The 19664-nt window shown below is 42.3% G+C and overlaps 1 protein-coding gene across 1 annotated transcript in view; it reads right to left on the minus strand.

The window, feature by feature from the left end:
* Nucleotides 1-607: 607 nt before the first annotated feature.
* The window catches only part of GLUD1 (glutamate dehydrogenase 1), a 31050-nt gene continuing 11993 nt past the window's right edge, over nucleotides 608-19664 (minus strand). The window contains exons 4-13 of the mRNA XM_087701930.1: nucleotides 19006-19069; nucleotides 18331-18425; nucleotides 12851-13030; nucleotides 10812-10949; nucleotides 8862-8999; nucleotides 8693-8773; nucleotides 6802-6925; nucleotides 6375-6466; nucleotides 4473-4535; nucleotides 608-1994 (exon numbers count right to left, since the gene is read on the minus strand). Of these exons, the coding sequence (XP_087558056.1) occupies nucleotides 1875-1994; nucleotides 4473-4535; nucleotides 6375-6466; nucleotides 6802-6925; nucleotides 8693-8773; nucleotides 8862-8999; nucleotides 10812-10949; nucleotides 12851-13030; nucleotides 18331-18425; nucleotides 19006-19069 (1095 nt within the window). The 3' untranslated portion in view covers nucleotides 608-1874. The remainder of the gene's footprint in view (nucleotides 1995-4472; nucleotides 4536-6374; nucleotides 6467-6801; nucleotides 6926-8692; nucleotides 8774-8861; nucleotides 9000-10811; nucleotides 10950-12850; nucleotides 13031-18330; nucleotides 18426-19005; nucleotides 19070-19664) is intronic.

Here is a 19664-nt window from a genome sequence, read left to right on the forward strand (position 1 = left end):
TCAAGTTGCTTCTGTCCAACAGGAAAAAAGGCATTCACTTTAAATATGCTTATTCACTATATTACCAAAACTATTTGCTCACAACTGATTATGATTATGTGGATGGGTGAGCGAATACTTTTGGCAATATAGTGTACGTACGTATGGGATGTGGTGGCTCAGTGGCTGCGGAGCCTGTCGATCAGAAAGATCAGCAGTTCGAATCCCTAGTGCCACATAACATAATGAGCTCCCATTACTTGTCCCAGCTTCTGCCAACTTAGCAGTTCAAAAGCATGTAAAAATGCAAGTAGAAAAATAGGAACCACTTTTGGTGGGAAGGTAGCAGTGTTCCATGCACCTTCCGCATTTAGTCATGCCGGCCACATGACCACGGAGACAGCGCTGGCTCTTCGGCTTTGAAACGGAGATGAGCACCGCCCCCTAGTCGGGAACGACTAGCACATATGTGCAAGGGGAACCTTTACCTTATATGGACGTAATTTCTGGGAATGACTGAAAAATTCTGGGACTGTGTCAACAGGACCTGTGTGGGAACTGGAGTCTTCTCAGCCACATCCCAACCCGTCTCCACCAACGCGGAGTAGAAAACACACAGACCAGAGCATGTTTCAAAATGTCAACTTTTAATAATTGCTTTTGTTTGCCATGTTATGTCATGAGTTATAAAGGAGCTAGAAAAAAAAATAACCATGAATTTTCAAGAGGGGCTGGGGTGCATTTTAAAAACAACCTAACTGATTAGATAAATACATCTGGCACTTTATAGAATTCATCTGGACACAAGACCATGTCAAGACCCACAAGGCAGCTACGGGAACAATCCAATCCTGATTCGAGGCTTTCCCTCTAACCCATTTTTCCAGGCTCAGCATTTTCCAGATGAATGGAGCAAAAATTGTGTCGGTGTGCCTGCCAGTCTTCTTGGTAACGATAATTTCTATGTTTTAATTGTTCAACGGGCCAACGCTAATGCTAAAAGCACTTCAAAAACTAAAGTACAAGAATAAAAACTTACAAAAATTCTTCAGACGTCCCAAGGTTATGCTCAAGTACGTGTTATCCTCTTTTTAAAAAATAATAATACGTAAGCTAAGTGGATATGTAGTGACAAGAAGCCGTTCTCCCATGGTCATCTGTGAATCAACGATGCTTGTTCAGCTTATAAAAAGAATTTCTGGAACTCCTCTTTTTATGCACAGCTGAACAGTGCTTAAATCAAGGTGAGGCTAAGTACATGATTTAGAGGAAGGCCTGTAGCAGGAGCAAAGTTGTTTTTTTTTTTAAAAAAGGAAAGAAATAACAGAACAGCGACTTAAAGGGAACAAGACTCTCCTGTAACTGTAAAAATGGGGAAAAAATCTAGGTTATTCCCTGAAGGTCACCCATTCAGTCTTCAGAAATGATCCAAGAGCTATTTACTCAAAAGTGCCTAAACTACAAGTATAGCGTTGCCTGAAGCCAAAGTGCTTGAACAGTTAATATTTCCTTCAGCGTTATACATTGTCAGAAGCGATGCTAAGTTTGCTAATGGTGGCAAGGCCACGCTTCCGTACAAGAAAAAAAGGGAACAGGTTTTAACGTCTCAAGATGAAACCTACAAAAAGAAAAAAAACTCTAGGCGGTGCAGAGGAGCTGGCTATCTGTAGTCGTCTCTCAACGTGGAACCTTAAATCTATGGTTTTCCCCTCCTCCCTCTCCCCCAATATTGCATTTTAAAAAAAGGATTAGCTTGAACGGAAGCTATCTGAGAATCAATTCCACTACGGTTAAGTGAGAAAGGGAGTTTTTCTGTGTAAACTTCTCATAAACCTTTTTTTCCCCAACGGGACTCAGAACACGGGGGTGACAGGCTGAAGACGGGAGGAAGCCGCTTATGTGAAGGTCAGACCGGCTTCGTTGTACACTTTGAAGACTTTCTCAATCGCGTTGACGTAGGCAGCTGTTCTCAGGTCCAGACCTAGGTTGTACTTCATGGCGGTACGCATGATTTGCTACGGGACATTAAAAACCGCAGTTAGGGACTCCCAGAGACGTTGGCTATGCATTTTTTAAAAAAAATATATGTGGGAAACCGTTGAACAATCATGGAGATTTTGCCTTCGTGTTTTTTTTTTCCTGAAAGGCTCGTGGGTAATCTGCATACTGGTAAATCAAACCTGGGAAAACAAGGCTCTTGGGAAGATTACTGGAGTCCAAATGCTATTGGTGTTAGCTAAAACCCTGGTTCAGAGAGTAGAAGTTGAAAAATATCTAGATCAGTGTTTCTCAACCTTGTCAACTTGAAGATGTCTGGACTTCAACTCCCAGAATTCCCCAGCCAGCTGGCTGGGGAATTCTGGGAGTTGAAGTCCAGACATCTTCAAGTTGACAAGGTTGAGAAACACTGATCTAGAGCAGGGGTATCAAACGCGATTTCACTGAGGGCTGCCTCAGGGTTGTGATTGACCTCAAGGGGGGCAGGGATGGGGGGTTATGGCCAGCTTGACAACACTTGTGTCAGGGGTGCCTGTGGTGGCCTGAGCGCTTTGCCAGTGAAAATGGCCTCCCGAGCTCCGTTTTCGGCTGCAATGGCCTCTTGCAACCCTTTGCCAGCGAAAACAGAGCTCGGGAGGACCGCACACAATCCTTCCGAGCTCTGTTTTCGTTGGCAGAGGTACCGTGGGCCGATCCTTTACTGTTTTGCAGGGCAGTCCTGTGGGCCAGATCTAAGAACCTCATGGGCAGGCCTTGAGTTCGACAACCCCGCCCCCCAAACTTGGGAACTTTAAGACTTCTGGACCTAAACTCCCAGAATTCCCCAGTCAGTCATGCTGGATGGGGAATTCTGGGAGTTGAAGTCCATAAGTCTTAAAGTTCCCAAGTTTGGACACCCCTGATCTTAGAGGGTTACCCATTATGGTTTTCTTCAAAGATCTATCTATTCCACTCTTTCTTTTTTTAATGGAGGAATTCAAAACACAGTTATAGTTGTGAAACTGCATGAAAATAAGGATGCAGTTAAGGATAATTTCCAATGGCCAACTCCAACACTGGAGATTTTTAAAGAAGAGATCTGAAATGATTGAGCTAATTCTCGACTTGTAAGAGTTGAGTTTAGTCATTTGACTAAACTAACAGTAATACAGTGACTGTTGAAAGTTACAACAGCTCTGAAGTAAGTGACTTATGGAGGTTTTTCCCTACTTATGACTGTTGCAGCATCCCCATGGTCATGTGATCAAAATTCAGATGTTTCGGAACTGACTCACATTTATGACGGTTGCAGTGTATCGAGGTCATGGGATCCCCCTTTGAAACCTTCTGACAAGCAAAGTCAATGGGGGAGCCAGATTCACTTAACAACCATGTTACTAACTTAAGAACTGAAGTGAACCACTTAACAACTATGGCAGGAAAAGTCATAAAAAGGAGCAAAACTCACTAAACAAATGTCTCACTTAGCAACAGAAATGTTGGGCTCAAAAGTGGTGGTAACTCGAGGTAGGGGGCTGGACTAGAAGGCCTCCAAGGTCCCTTCCAACTCTGTTATCCTGCTTGTCACAAGACAGCAACCAAGAGAAACCAACACTTCCTCTTGCTAAGCCGATACTTTTTAAGAATGCAATTACATATATGCTTATATTGAGCTCTTCTCTTTTCAATAAACTTCTTCATGGCCCGTTTCCCCAGTCGTGTTTCCAGGAATTCTACCTTCTCATCTCTAAATACAGAAAACCTGACTGCTAATGGCAACAATAATAATCATGGCTACCCTCTGGTTTTGATTGGTAATGTGTTTTGGCCCCCTCAGTGGCCTGCGGAGCTGGCAGCAGATTCGGACAGTAAGGAGGTTGGGGAGGAACCTGGGCCAGTCCTGGAGTTTGGGGAAGGCTCTGATGAGGACTGTGTCAGAGGCTGAGAGAGGGCCAGGGTCACCCCGACAGTTATCAGCTGCCTTCGGAGTCGGAGATCAGTGAGGCAGATGAACAGCTGGAGCCTGTTCCCAGTGTGCCCATGCACAGAGTTGCCAGACGAAGGGAACAGCTAAAGAACAGGGGTCAACTTGGGAGTGAGGCCACAGGTGGATGATGAATGGCCCCTCCCAGAGGAAACAAAAGAGGAGCGAAAGGGGAGTGGAGTTTGCAGGAGACAATTAGTTCGCTTCATTGGTTTATGACACTCTGAGACTCCTTGCCAAGTTTTGCAGATATCGGCCTGTCAGCTCTACAAGCCACAAAAGGTCTGTGACTGTAAATCCTCCCTTGAAAAACTTTGCTGGATGTGAATGAGCAGAATTCACAGTCAATTAATAAAAGGGGTTTTTGTCGGGACAAGGAGTCTACTTCATGCTCTTGGGAAGCCTCGGTCAGAACATAATCTTCCCACCATAAGGCAAGCAAAATAAGGCAGGAAGAGCTGGCCAATGACTCTGACATCTCAGATGACCATCCATAGTAGCATTTAATGTTTCATAGCTGCGCAATACCTACCCGTGCGGATCGCTCCATGGTGTAAGCCAAGCCCGAATGCACAATGTCTTTTTCAGAGGCACCCTGTGTGGAAAAGAACAGCCATCACAACCCAGTCAAAAGTCACCAACCGGAGGCTGGTTTGGCTTAAGAGGTCAATTTCCCCTTTCTAATGTCACTTCTATGTACTGCCTTTTCATGGAAATTGGTTAATTGAAAGAGCTGTGGTGGCGCAGTGGTTAGAATGCAATACTGCAGGCTAACTCACTGCCAGCAGTTCGAACCTGACGGACTCAAGGTTGACGCAGCCTTCCATCCTTCGGAGGTGGGTCAAATGAGCCCCAGATTGTTGGGGGCAAGAGGCTGACTCTGTATATAAAGTGCTATTGCTATTTGAACATCAGGTCAAAAACAGGGTTAGTAGAGGTACCGTATTTTTTGGAGTATAAGATGCACCCCCCCAAAAAAGGGTGAAAATCTGGGTACGTCTTATACACTGAATACAGCATTTTGGGTCTTCCAAAATCCCACCCCCTTTGCAAAAATGGACATGCAGAGGGTTTGGGAGGCTTGCAAAGTGCTCCTGGGGGCTGGGGAGGGCAGGGTTTTGCCCCCCCCAGCCCCCAGGAGTACTCTACAAGCCTCCCAAACCCTCTTCAAGCCCCCCTTTCTTTTTTTGCAAAAAAGGCCATTTTTTGTGAAAAACAGGCCATTTTTTGCTCATTTTTGGCACCCCCAGCCCCTAGGAGCACTCTATAAGCCTCCCAAAGCTCTGCTTGCCCTTTTTGTTTTTTTGTTTTTTGCAGAGGGTTTGAGAAGCCTACAGAGTACAAAAACTTTTTTTAGTGCGTCTTATACTCCGGTGCATTTTATAGTCTGAAAAATTCAGGCATATATCCGCCAAGCTAAAAAATTTTAATGTGCAACGTACATATTGCATACTGGAATTAATGCACATTATTCTAACAATATTAAGTTTAGATTTCACCTGGGACCATCGTTTCTGGTTTCTAGTCAGAACTGTAATATGGATAGTCCTTAATTTACAGCCATTTGTTTAGTGACTGTTCAAAGTTACAATGGCACGGCAAAAGTGACTTATGACCATTTTTCACACTTGCGACCACTGCAACTTCCCCATGGTCACATGATCCAACATTCAGATGCTTGGTAACTGACTCATATTTATGACGGTTGCAGTGTCCCAGGGTCACCCTTTGTGATTCCTTGACAAGTAAATTCAATGGAGAAGCCAGATTCGCCTAACAAATGTTTTACTACCTTAACACCTGTAGTGATTCACTTAATAACCGGGGAAAGGTAGGTCATAAAATGTGACAAAATTCATTTATCTGTCTTGCTTAGCAACTGAAATTTTCGACTCAATTGTGGTCATTATTCAAGGACTACTCATAGGTCCATTTATTTTATTTTAATTGTGTGTGTGTGTGTGTGTTGCAGCATAACTCTGGAACGCCTCAACAATCTTGGTATACAAATGACTTACTCTCTGGAAACAAATATTGTGGGGGTAAGACACCCCTAACACCCTTCGGGGTGTGTGTGTGTTCTGTTAACATACAGCCTTCAAATGGCTTCTACTGTACAGCGCAGTGGAGTTGCCATGGTAACGGCTTCACAGTACTCCGCAAGAGGGCTCCCTCTCATAAGGGGGAAAAGCCAACATTAGAAATTATATTGGTCTGGACATTTCCCCCCTATAAATAAATACCCAGACAACGCCGGGTTATCAGCTAATTTATTATAAATACGAACTGAGCCAAAACTTCAGCTTTCAACAGAGTTAAATGCAGCATTTTAGCTTCCTTCCTTCAGATTTCCCTGTGGGTTTTGTTGCTGCAGGATGGAAAGTTTGCTTAGATCTACATATTAAGGTAATAAAATTTTGCAAGAGCTACTTACAGATATTCTATCCTGGAATTCTGCAGTAGGCACAACCGGAATACTTCCCCCGTGTTTCCCAAACTTTCTTTCCAAGCTCTCCTGAACCGACACTAAAAGAAAGAAAACAGCCAGTTAAAACTCCTGGCCAAGGGAACTAACTGGATAATCAAAAGACAGTTCTTCTCAGAGTAGAATCAACTTCCTTTTTTAATGTGCTGCCAAGGTAGATCTACTTCCACGTATGGAGGGGGGGCAGATTTCCTCTTAAATCCATTAATCTGCCAAAAACATTCAGCAACACAAGGCCAAAAACCCACCAGTCTTGTTTCCAACCAAAACCTGCTAAAACCATTGGGCAAAGTGTGCCCCTGAAAGTGTTCAAGGAGCCCAGACATGCCCACCAGTGGGCGAAGGCTGTATTATGGACAGAACCCATTAAACGTACTTAGTAGATGGTAGTTTGAGTCCCTTTCGTACTTGAAGGTCAAGCGGCCGTAGCTGACGTGGTTCAGGTTCTTCAGCCATTCAAAATAAGATACAGTCACACCGCCAGCATTTAAATAAAGGTCCTGTGGAAAGAATAAGCGAGAAAATGAAAAAGACGCAGACAAGTTAAGCCCGAAGAAGGGGCCAAATGCATCATCAGTCTTGAGTCCCTTGGCACCCACAAGAGATAGAAGTCCAGCCCACCTTGATTCTTAATACGTTGACTCTTATCTACCACCAATTTGCTTTGGCCACTAGTAGTTCAGATTCTTGTAGAAAGCCTCAGCCTGAAATAAACCTATATATTCATTTCAACTGCTTGGATTCCTGATTTTACAGTCATCGACTTAACAAGTGAAATGACAACTACAATTAAACACTTATTAACAGGTAGATCAAATTAATGTTTGGCTCCAGGTGAGATCAAGGAGCTAAATGAAGAGCAAAGAATTCAAAAGGAAAAGAATTCACTGTTGATAGAATCTCAGGCGTGTCTGTGTTTGATGTTTATTTTTATACTTCTTTCGTTGTATGCAGTTGCTTCTTGTGAGGTGGGTGGCTGCACATATTTGATACACGACTAAGTAAATAAAATTCAAGGCACTGAAAAAGGGTAAGGAGGATTCACTCAGCAAAGAGTAGCAGAAAAGAATAAGTAACCTAAGTGGATAAAAATCAATGATTTTTTAAAATTTAAATTGGATTTAAATCAAATTTATTTTAATAAAATGCTTTTAGAGTAAAAAAATCTATCTAAAGATAGTTTTCTATTCAAGATACATTAATAATTTAGTTTATTCAGCATGAAACGGAGCTGAGTTATGTAGCATGAGGCTGTATATTCTGCAATATTGGTGAGTCAACAGCGGGTCAGAGGAGGAGCCGCTGCAGGACAGAGATGACAGCTGCTCTTTGAACATTATGATTTAGATTAGTTGATTTAAATCAAGCTTTTTTACTACTTCGCATCCTGCTCAGCAACCCAGGAACCAGTATTGTGGTTTCAGGGAATGCATTTTTACTCCCACCCAATTGGCTGGATTAATAACTTGCCTGCATCCCTGGCTCTGAGCCAGCATTCAGGATGTAGTCCTCAACAACGAGGAAGTCTCTCAGAAAAAGTTTCCTTCTCTTTGTTTAATATCTTGAAGTCTCCTCAGGTTAAAGAGCCCCCCATCATCTCGGTTAGCCAACTAACCCTGAATGCTTCTGGGAAACACAGGATGGAATTATTAGGAATCAAGATGAAGGTTGGGCCCCATCCACTACCTGAGTAGCTGAGGAATTTTGGGGGAGTCAACCAAGCAAGGGGATCATGGAGATCCAAAGGTCCTATCTCTGCTTTATGGTGGCTGACGATGGCTGAGGACAACTCAGTCCTGCTTCTAAACTAAGCCATGGGCAAAGAGGAAGAGTGGGGTGAGTTCAACAGAACTTCCTTCCTTGTAGACAAAGATCAAAGACTTGCTAGGCTTGCAAGGGTCCTCCCACCTTGGCAACTTTATGGCTTATGGACTTTAACACCCAGAATTCCTCAGCCAGGAAGTCCACAGGTTGTAAAGTTACCAAGGTGGGAGAGCCCTGTGCTAGGATATGATTGAGGATGAAACAAAAACATATTTTTTTTTGTATCCAACCCAGCCAAAGGCAGACAGCCTTCATCTAATTTGCTACTAGTAGAGCTATTTGCCAGTTACATTCCTGGAAACAGATTAAAATCCATTCTGTCTATTTCAGAAAAGTCCTGCCGAATGATTACGTTTTTTAAAAAAATATTCAGAAGTTATCTCCATCAATCAACTTAGCACTGTTTTTCCACCCAAGACAACAACTATCAAAAAGAACCTTACTGGAATAACCATGATGTTCCGTTCCAAGAATATCTTATCGGCTTCGGGGGTCGTGGGTCCATTAGCACCTTCAGCAATGATCTGAAAAGAACATCAGAGCATCACCGTTAAGCCCAGGAAATCTTTTAACGGAGGCAGCAAGAAGAGCTGGTGGAGAACAAAGTCTTACTTTCGCTCTGACATTGTGAGCGTTGGCTTTTGTCAACTGTTTTTCGCTGGCTGCTGGGATGAGGATGTCACAATCGGCTTCAAGAATGTGGCAGTCAAGAGCCTTAGCTTTTGGATAGGTGAGAATGGATCCGTGTTGCTGTTGAGAGAATGATGGGAATTACAAGTGTTTAGTCAGTGTCTTAACAGAACAGAGTAACAAAGTTGGAAGAGACCTTGGAGGTCCTCTAATCCAGTGTTTCTCAACCTTGTCAACTTGAAGATGTCTGGACTTCAACTCCCAGAATTCCCCAGCCAGCATTCGCTGGCTGGGGAATTCTGGGAGTTGAAGTCCAGACATCTTCAAGTTGACAAGGTTGAGAAACACTGCTCTAATCCAACCTACTGCTCAAGCAGGAGACCCTTTCAGACAACTAGTTGTCCAATCTCTTCTTGAAAGCCTCCAGTGATGAAGCTCCCACAACATCTGAAGGAAAGCCGTTCCACTGGTGAATTCTTCTCAGTAACAGGAAATTTCTCTTTAGTTCTAGGTTGGTTCTCTTGAACTAGTGGGATGCATGGAAGAAAAAATGGGGTGCCCAGAGGTGGTGGTGGCAACGTTGGAGATGGGCGGTGATCTCCGCAGCCTGGAACAGCTGATCGGTGATATTCCAGGAGGCCGATCCAACCGCCAATAAGCTGCTAGTGCTAAATTAGGCTGTGCTGAAGCTGACCAGACTGTTTGCTGCAAGGAAGCAAATTGCTGGGAGGCAGAGGCCGAAGGGTGGCCGGCGGCGGGTAGGCTGGGCTTCTGCAATATTTGCTCTATAAGACGCAGACATTTCCACCCACTGGGGAGAGGAGTGCGTCTTATAGTCCAAAAAATACAGTGTGTGTGTGTGTGTGTGTGTGTGTGTATGTGTGTGTGTGTGTGTATATATATATATATATATATATATATATATATACTTAAAGTCACAACCCCTGGTATGCCCAAGTGTGGGAGGAAGGTCACACTTCCACTCTCTGTCATTAGGCTCGTCACAAGAGTCCATCCAGACAGAAACCCAATATTTTTACTGTTGCCTTTGTTATATTTGTGTTTATCAGCACAAATAAAACATATATATATATATATATATATATATATATATATATATATATATATATATATATATATATATATATATATATATATATATATATATATATATATATATATATATATATATATATATATATATATATATATATGTTTTCTGAGGTTTTCGCGGGTGTTAGTATGTAGGTCTCTAGTTGTTCGGGTTTTCTCCCGCGTAGAATTGGAGATGTCTTGGCGACGTTTCGACGAAATCACATTCGTCATCTTCAGGCTGCTGCTGACTACTTCAGGTTTGGTGTTTCCAGGAGTAGTGAAGTAGTCAGCAGCAGCCTGAAGATGACGAATGTGACTTCGTCGAAACGTCGCCAAGACATCTCCAATTCTACGCGGGAGAAAACCCGAACAACTATATATATATATATATATATATATATATATATATATATATATATATATATATATATATATATATATATATATATATATATATATATATATATACACACACACACACACACACACACACACATATATATATATATATATATATAGTGTCTGTGTATGTAATGTGTGTGTGTGTGTGTGTGTGTGTGTGTGTGTGTGTGTGTATGTATTCTATTTTGGTTAGCTTCCCCATTTTTTGTGTGTGTGCTCCACCTCATTAATCAACATTCCCACTTGAGCTTCGTCCTCTTGATACTTTCTAAAGACCTAAAGTTTGAGTGCCCCACTCAAGCAAATCTGATAACTTCTTTCCAATCTGAAGCCTTTGTTTTGTTTACCATAAAGGCTTCTAATGCAGTAACAGAATGACTAAGCTTCATAGCCAGCGCAACAAGACAATAGACAATGGCAAACCATTTTGCATACCAGTTTGTAATCTTCCAACTCCTTTGGGTCAAGTCCATCAGGATTCCAGATAGCACCCTCTTTTTCTCCAATAGCTACACATTTTGCTCCATAGCGATGAAGGTATCTCATAGAATGCAAACCCACGTTGCCAAACCCCTATTTTTAAAAAAAAGTGAAAATAAGTTTTTAATTACCCTCCCTCGAACCTCTATTTTTCTTGAAATAGCTTCATGAAGTACAACACCTTTCTAAAGAGTCCTTGTAGTGCAGTGGTTAGAATGCAGAATTGTAGACTCACTCTGTCCACTGACAGGAGTTCGATCCTGACTGGCTCAAGTTTGACCCATCCTTCCGAGGTGGGTAAAATGAGGACCCACACTGCTGGGGGCAATAGGCTGACACCATAAACAGCTTAGAAAGGGCTGTAAAAGCACCGTGAAGTGGTATATAAGTCTAAGTGCTATTGCTAAAAAGCTTTAGAGTCAAAACCACTTTATTCATGGCCATTCGTAGGTGAACAGCTAATACAATGGCCGGACTGACATGACAAAAATGCCATTTACATGTTACTTATAATAATCATTTGGCTGAAGTTCACTATGCATTTAATGTGAGAGAAATATTCTTCCAATATTTTATTTTTATTCAAAAATCAAAGCTTGACTCTTAATGACAAGGATATATAGCAATACTGTATATCCTTGCCATTTTCTTGGCTTGATATACCAATAATTTATCATTGCCACCTCCCGAAATGCACTTTTCCTCTTGTGACTTTCTGACAGATGGCAGTCCAATTTCTTCTTGAAAATTTCCAATGATGAAACCCCCATAACTTCCAAAGGCAACTTCTGTTCCATTGGTTGATGTTTCCCACTGTCAGAAAGTTCCTTGTCTGGCCTTCAGGTGCTTTGGGAAATAGCTTGACCCCCTTCCTCTCTGTGGCAGCCCCTTGAATATTGGAAAACTGCTATCCTGTCTCCCCTGGTCCTTCTCTTCACTAGACTAGCCATGCCCAGTTCCTGCAAGTTCCTTTCTTCATGTTTTAGTCTCCAGTCCCCTAATCATCCTGGTTGCTCTTCTCTACACTCTTTCTAGAATCTCAACATCTTTTTTTAGTGTGACAACCAAAACTGGATGCAGTACTCTAGGTGTGGTCTTACTAGGGCTTTATAGAATGGCATTAGGACCTCATTTGATTTGATTGTATCCCTCTGTTAATGCAATTTAGGATTGCATTGGCTTTTTTGGCTGCAACTGCACACTCCTGGCTCATATTTAAGCTGGTTGTCCACTAAGACTCCAAGATCCCTGTCACAGTCACTACTATTAAGCCTGGTTTCTCCCAGTTTATATGTCTATCTTTGGTTTTTCCTGCCTAAAGGTAAGACTTTACTTTTCTCTACATTGAATTTCATTTTGTCAGATAGAGCCCAGGGTTCAAGTCTGTCAAGATCCACCTGGAACTTGAACCTATCTTCTAGGGCTGGGATGGCGAACCTATGGCACGTGTGCCACAGGTGGCAGGCGGTGCCATTTGTCAGGGCACGCGAGGCATTGCCCTGTCAGCTGGCCAGTGTGCATGCGCGTGCTGGCCAGCTGATTTCAGCCTTTTTTAAAGCCATTTTTTGCCCTCCCCAGGCTCCAGGGGGCCTCCGGGAGGGCGGGAGAGGCTGTTTTCGCCCTCCCCAGGCTCCTATAAAGCTTTTGGAGCCTGGGGAGGGCGAAAAAAGCATGCAAAAAATGGGGGGGGGAGTGCCTCTCATGCATGCATACACACTGGGGGTAGTGGTCGCGTGTTGAATTATGGATGCGGCATGCCCCCGCACGACCTTCCTGCACTCCCCCCCCTTATGGCACATGAGCCGAAAAAGGTTCGCTATCGCTGTTTTAGGGTATTGGTTATTCCTGCCAGCTTAGTATCATCTGCAAATTTGGTAACTTCCCCTTCTATTCCCTCATCTAAGTTGTTTACGAAGGCCATCTCAAGGCAATCCAAGTCTTAAGGCATCATTGCTCCCTTTCCTTCCCCATGTGACTCTTGTAAATCCACTAACCTGGATGGCAAAAGTTTTATCTCCAAATCCTGGAGTCATTCCCAAGAGGCTCATGTACGACGCTTCATTGATGAAGTTTTCGATCCCGTGAAAGACGCCACGGCCCGTGGCTGAGATGCGGCCGTGGATGCCACCCTGGCTGATAGGTTTCCCCGTCACACAGGCATGGGCATTGATGTCCTGCAAAAGAAAGAAGGACATTCATGTGGAATGGGATGGGCAGATATTCTCAAAACATCTACTGTCAGGTCTGCAAGGTTTGGCTTGGCGCCTCACAGGGATCCTGCCATCAAAGGCTACAGGGGGAGGGAGAGGATAGAGGGACAATAAAGCCGTACGTGACGGGAAATAGGGAGGGAGGGAATGACAGGTGATAAAGCTTGGAAACAGTTTGTACCAGCATTCAAGGCAAGGCACCCTGAGAAAGAATGTGGATTACCCTGAAACAGCTCAGCGTTCTCAAAACACTTCGGGGAGTTCTGATTGGCTGAAGATGGGCTGGTAAAGGGGGGAGGGGGAGAGCTGGGATAAGGGGAAGCTTTTCTGTATCTTTTGAATGTGGAAAACTCAGATCCACCCCGACTTTACTGCCGCCAACATCTTTTATTAAAAGAACCTTTCACTTCAACCAAGTGGAGTCAGGAGTCTTTCTTTCCTAACGGATCAGATTGGGGCAGATCTGACGTGTACCCTGCCACGTGTTAATGTCTCCTCTGCTGACTTTTATCTTTACTGGATTTTGATAGCCAAGAATGAATTTAATCACAACCCATGCGAGGAGTTACTTTCTACACTGAGTCATCAGACTTACGACAAAGCAAAAGATGGAAAAGTCCTCCAGGTTTTGTGAAATCATTTCTTTTCCAGGTTTTGCTCACCTGATTTTTCAGAACAGTGGGCATTACTTACTTCACTTCGCCCTTGCTGGAACCAACTCCAAATGTAGCTGGGTTATTTCTACTTTCGCACATGTTGGCATTCTTCAAAGAACAGTGAATTGCAAATCACTAGAAATGCAAAGTCACTCCAAGAAATGAAAATTTGGGGTCATGATCCAACTTTACAAAGTCACAATTACCAAGCCATATTCCAATTTAGGAGTTGTGGGTTCACATATTGTGTCACTGCCTCTAATGCAGCAAAATGGAGAGTCAATTTGCAACTTTACCAATGTTCTCTGAATTTCTGAAATGGACCAGATGGGCTGAAATTCAGGAATCTATTATATAAAAACAGCCAGCTGCAAACTTCCTCCCCCCCACTTCAGTAATGGATCACAGTAGGGCCCTTAGAAAGAAAATAGAAACATCTCGGCTCTACAGTAGAAAGGCATAAATTGCTTCTTAATGAGGAACAGTATAAAAGTTGCTCAAATCCCGTCTCAAGGCGGCTTGCTAAAGAGAGCCCTTGAAAATTGTGCTAAGAAACAACTTTTTTCATGTTTTGGCAGCTGCCAAAAAGATTGACACAGAACGTTCCAAATTTATCTCCTATTGTATTTGCTTTACATTTTTTTTGTTCTTCTTTCGTTTACATTTGATGGGAATTCTTTCAAAATGTAAATGTTCTTCCTTCTTGCCTTGAGTTTTGAAACATCTGACTCACTGCTTCCACTTATTATTTTCTTTTGGCTGATGAGTCAGAATAATACAAAATGAAGCTCTCGCTTCATTTGTAGAAAGTGTAGAATGCTATTGTCATAGTTCCCACATTATGCACCGTAAAACACTGTGGGGTATTCTGCTCGGCTGTGTTGAGCTTTGCAATTTGAGGCTTACCCAAAGAGAAGAGTTTGCAGGGCCTAAGCAGGGGGAAACAGATGCCGAAATTTTATCTACGTGAAATAGAAGCCTCTGTGCCCCATTCAGGCTCTGGTATACTATATTTTGATGATAAATGTTGCATCTACAATTCATCAGTTTCTGTGCCAATCTTAATTTATTTATTTAGCTCCTTGGAATAGCAATGAAACAACAAACTGTTTATCTAATCTTAAATTATAATTTAGAATAAGAGAGTTGGAAGGGAACTTGAAGGTGTTCTAGTCCAACCCTCTGCTTAGGCAAGAAACCCTACACCACTTCAGACAAATGGTTATCCAACATCTTCTTAAAAATGTCCAGTGTTGGATCATTTACAAGTTGCTCCACTGATGAATTGTTCTAACTGTCAGGAAATTTCTCCTCAGTTCTAGATTGCTTCTCTCGATTAGTTTCCACCCATTGCTTCTTGTTCTACCCACAGGTGCTTTGGAGAATAGTTTGACTCCCTCTTCTTTGGGGCAACCCCTGAGATATCAGAATATTGCTATCATGCCACACCTAGTCCTTTTTTTCATCTAATAAGCTTTCAATCAGAATCCCAAAGATGCTTTTTCAAACTGCAAGTTGATTTTCTTTGTTTTGCCTTGAAGATGTTTTGCTTCTCGTCCAAAAATTTTCTTCAATTCTGACTGAATCAAGAAGCTTCTTCAGCTTGACTGAATCAGAATTCAGTCAGAACTGAAGAAGCTTCTTGGATGAGAAACAAAACAATTTCAAGGAAAAAAAGGAAGTCCACTTGGCTTTTGAAAAAGCACCTTTGGGACAACCATGACCTGGATGATTAAGAATCTCCATTGACTTTCAATCAGAACATCCTATAAACCACATATTTTTTTTAATCAATTCTTGTCTATTAGTAGCTTTGGAGTGTCACAAAAATCTTTGAAAAAGCAAAGCAGACGAGATCTCACACTTCAAATAAAGAAGCATTTTATCATACACAGCTAATCCGTATCAAAAAAAGAGAAATCTTTTAAATTCACAAACTGCACCAGTCACATGAGCAATAAATTAAATCCTTTATGCAACAAACTATGGATTATATTCCCAATTATGATATAAAATAAGGAGTTTTCAGTGAAGTGTTAGACCCAAGAGCAAGAATGGCTATTTTTAGCAATCTGCTACATCCAGAGAAAAATGCCAGCTCATCAAGGCAGCAAAACTGCTCTTAATAAAACTAGCCAAAAAGGGAAAAGTTATTTAGAGCTGCAGCTTTACTGACTAGAATACTAAAGAGCAAATTGTTCTCTCCTTTTCTTCTCTCCACAATGTGTGTGCAGGAAAACAAACATTTGAAGGCTTTTTGCATGTACCATTTGTCACTTAATTGAAACTTTATAGCCTTGCAATCCGGAGTGATTTTTTTTTTTTTGGCCAAAGTTTAAAGTATCCATCTCAAGTAAAATTATGTGAGAGAAGTCCACAGAGTCATTCAAGAGGCTGTTTAGAAAACAGTTCCCATGGTCACACTGAATAAGCAAAATGTTAACTCAGATGAACCGAAGTGTAATATAATTTAATTGCTTGCTCATGCATGAATAATTAAAAGAATTTTGAAAGAAAGCACTTTTTCTTGGTGGCCAAAAAAAACCACCCTCGTCTCCAATTTTCCCGTTTTCTAGTTGAAAATGATTACAAAACTGAATTCAAAAGAAAAGCTGGCACTGTATTTCCAAAAAGATGATCTTGCCTAGTCGATGATAACACAGTTGTTAAAATCAGAAAGCAGAGCTTTCTATTATTATTAAATATTGACCATTTTTAGAATTGGGCATGGTCTCATTACAGGACTAATGCAGCCTAGATGTAATTTATGTCAACAGATTAATTGTTTTCATAATTTTATGTCACTTTGTTAACAGCTAAAGACACATTATCAACTCTGCAAAAACAACCACCTCAATAAGTGACTGCCAGGTATATTGAAATGAACTATCTACAAATTACTAGCACAGTTTATTTATTATGGACTGGTTTTCTCAAAGTCTAATATTATTTAATTTCAAGTGGCATCTATGGCCAACTCTCAGGGCATCAGTCTTTGCAAGCATGCCAAGATCTCCTCCTCACTGTGCATCTTTATTGATTTATAGCTCCAATACAGAGAAACTAGCAGAGGGAAGAGAATCCAGTGCGGCCTTTGCATTTGAGTCGATACATTATATTAGGAGGAGCTGATGGTCTGGGGAGAAAAAGGATGCGACAAGGGCTTGCCCTACATTATGGCAGCTTATAAAACAAAATGATAGAAATTAACCGATTTGCAAGTTTCCAAGGAGCAGGTGCCGTGGTAGAGAAGCTCTCGTATCCCCTGCGTTAGGAGACCCCACTCAATCACATAGCACAGGGATGTCAAATTCAAGGCTCAGGGGCCAGATCTGGCCTGGGAGTGTTTAGATATGGCCCAGAGGGCCGCCCTGGAAACAGCAAGGGACTGGGCCACCGTGCCTCTGCCAGTGAAAATTTTTGCTAGCAAAGGGTTGCAGGAGGCCGCTGCAGCTGAAAATGGAGCTTGGGAGCCCATTTTCGGTGGCAGAGTGCTTGGGCCACCACTTCCGACACGAGTGACACGCACCTGGCCAGCCCCCCCCCCCCCCGAGGTCAACATAACCCTGATGAGGCCCTCAATGAAATTGAGTTTGACACCTCTGACCTAGCACATTGCTAGGGAGGACAGCAGGCACACAGATGCAGCCTCCTATCATGTTGGAAGAGAAGCTCCATATGGGATTGAGAGTTAAAAACTAGATGGACTCATCATTCTGCAAACAGAGACGATTCCTGAAGGATGCTTCCTACATTACAATTCTATCTGGAGAATGTACTTTATGAAAGAGTAATCCCGGTTTCTGACGATGTTACCTAGTTTGGGTAATGAAACATCTGCAAGAGAACAACCAAGTTCAGAGAGCACCAAGGACGCCTCCTGTATAAAGCAAGTAGCGTGTCAGAGATATATATATTCTCCTGTGCATTTCCAACTAAACTATTTATTTGGGGGAAAGACACTCATTCAACAGTGATGCTTGCAGACATGTAGACCTTATGTTGGTCTTATGTTGCTTATTCAAAGAACTGCAAATCTGTTCTAAGGTCTATGTTAGTGTTGTGGCCCACCAGCGGCCAGCCCAGCTGGCAAAAGATTCGGACAGTGAGGTTATCAGTTATAACAGTGACAGTTATCAGTTGCCTTCAGAGTCAGACATCAGTGAGGTAGCTGGAGCCTGTTCCCAGAATTGCCAGACGAACGGAACAGCTAAGGAAGAAGGGTCAACTTGGGAGTAAAGCCATAGGTGGATGGTGAATGGCCCCTCCCACAGAGAATAAAAGAGGAGTGAAAGGGGAGTAGAGTTTGCAGGAGACAATTAGTTCATTCCTGCATTCTTACAAAGTATTGTGGCATCTGAAAGATATTGGCCTGGCTACTCTCCAAGCCTGATGAAGTTGGTAATTGTGAACTATCTTGAAAGACTGTGGGCCGGGACTTTGCTGGAGAGGAATTCACTGTAAATTAAATAAAAGGGATTTATCGGGACAAGGACTCAGCTTCGTGCTGCTGGGGAAGTCTAGGTCAGAACAGTTAGATTGTACAGAACTTGAAGAACAGGTCGGAAGGCCACTGCACCATAAGGGAAGCTTTTGTTCAGAACTTACATAGTGCCCTATGGTATTAGCATAGGTGTCTGCAATCCACGACATCTCCCTTTCACCGGTGCTCATGTCAGGAGCTGGCACATCCACACCAGGCCCTGTTTGGCACAGCCGGGAACAAAGAGGGGACACCATTAAACACAAATCAGTTCCATCCAGGGAAAACCAGAAGAATCAGCTGTGATATTGCTTACAGTTATGTTAGGGTTAATGCTGCCAAGCCATTGGAAGTAATGTTGTCTTTATTCATGGATGCAATGATTCATGGTCTAAATGGAGGGAAACGTCTCCATTCAATCACTTACAGCAGGGGTCTCCAGCCTTGGCAACTTTAAGCCTGGAGGACTTCAACTCCCAGAATTCCCCAGCTAGCTTTGCTTTATGTTGAAAATTTTGATATGTCTGTCCTCGCTGAGGGACTGAGTCAAAAGCTGGGGAGCCCTAGCAACAGAGGTGTGTCCTCCTCTAAAGCTAACGTGTGTCTTATAGTGTAAAAAATACAATAATTAAAACAAGGAAACAAAAGCATTCTTGTCCTTCCGAGTGTCTTCACAACAGGCACTATCACATTCAAATTACCAGTATTTTATTTGGGGGGGGGGGGCACAGTTGTACTATCTAGTACTGCTGAATTATTCTTCTCATCCAAATCAATACAGATATTCCAACATTACATACCAATGAAGCCTTTCTTTGCCAGTTCTATGGTAAACCGCCGTGTGATTTTTTCCAATTCATTATCCTACAACAACAAAAGAAGAGACTGAATATCTGGGAGGTGAATAAGCAACGCCCAAAGTCCACACTTAACTTTAACAATGACTTTTAATGACATCAACTGCCACTTTAGGATTGCTAGAAACACACCATAAATAAAACTAAGGATTACAATATTCTATTGCAATGATTCTGAGCCACCCTGTATGTTAAAACCTTGCAACTGGGATAAATCCCTTTTATTTCATTCTTATCCTAAGCGTTCATCACTGCACAGCACATACCCCCAAAACATATGTTAGCTTGCAAAATAGACTAAACTTTACATTCTAACTTGTGTAGAATGACAACATATTAAGTAAACTGGTCGTTTATTGGCATATTGGCCAAAACATGCAACATCTAACCAATACTGCATCCTTCCTCATATACAGGCAGTCCTCGACTTACAACAGTTCATTTAGTGGCTGTTCAAAGTTACAACGGCACTGAAAAAAGTCACTTATGCCCGTTTTCACACTTATGACCATTGCGGAATCCCCATGGTCACTAGATCAAAATTCAGATTTTTTGGCAACTGACACACATTTATGACGGTTGCAGTGTCCCGGGGCCATCTG

The sequence above is a fragment of the Thamnophis sirtalis genome, unplaced genomic scaffold, assembly GCF_051295495.1.
Source record: "Thamnophis sirtalis isolate CommonGarterSnake01/CBP01778 unplaced genomic scaffold, rThaSir2_p1.2 scaffold_15, whole genome shotgun sequence".
Classification (NCBI taxonomy): domain Eukaryota; kingdom Metazoa; phylum Chordata; class Lepidosauria; order Squamata; family Natricidae; genus Thamnophis; species Thamnophis sirtalis.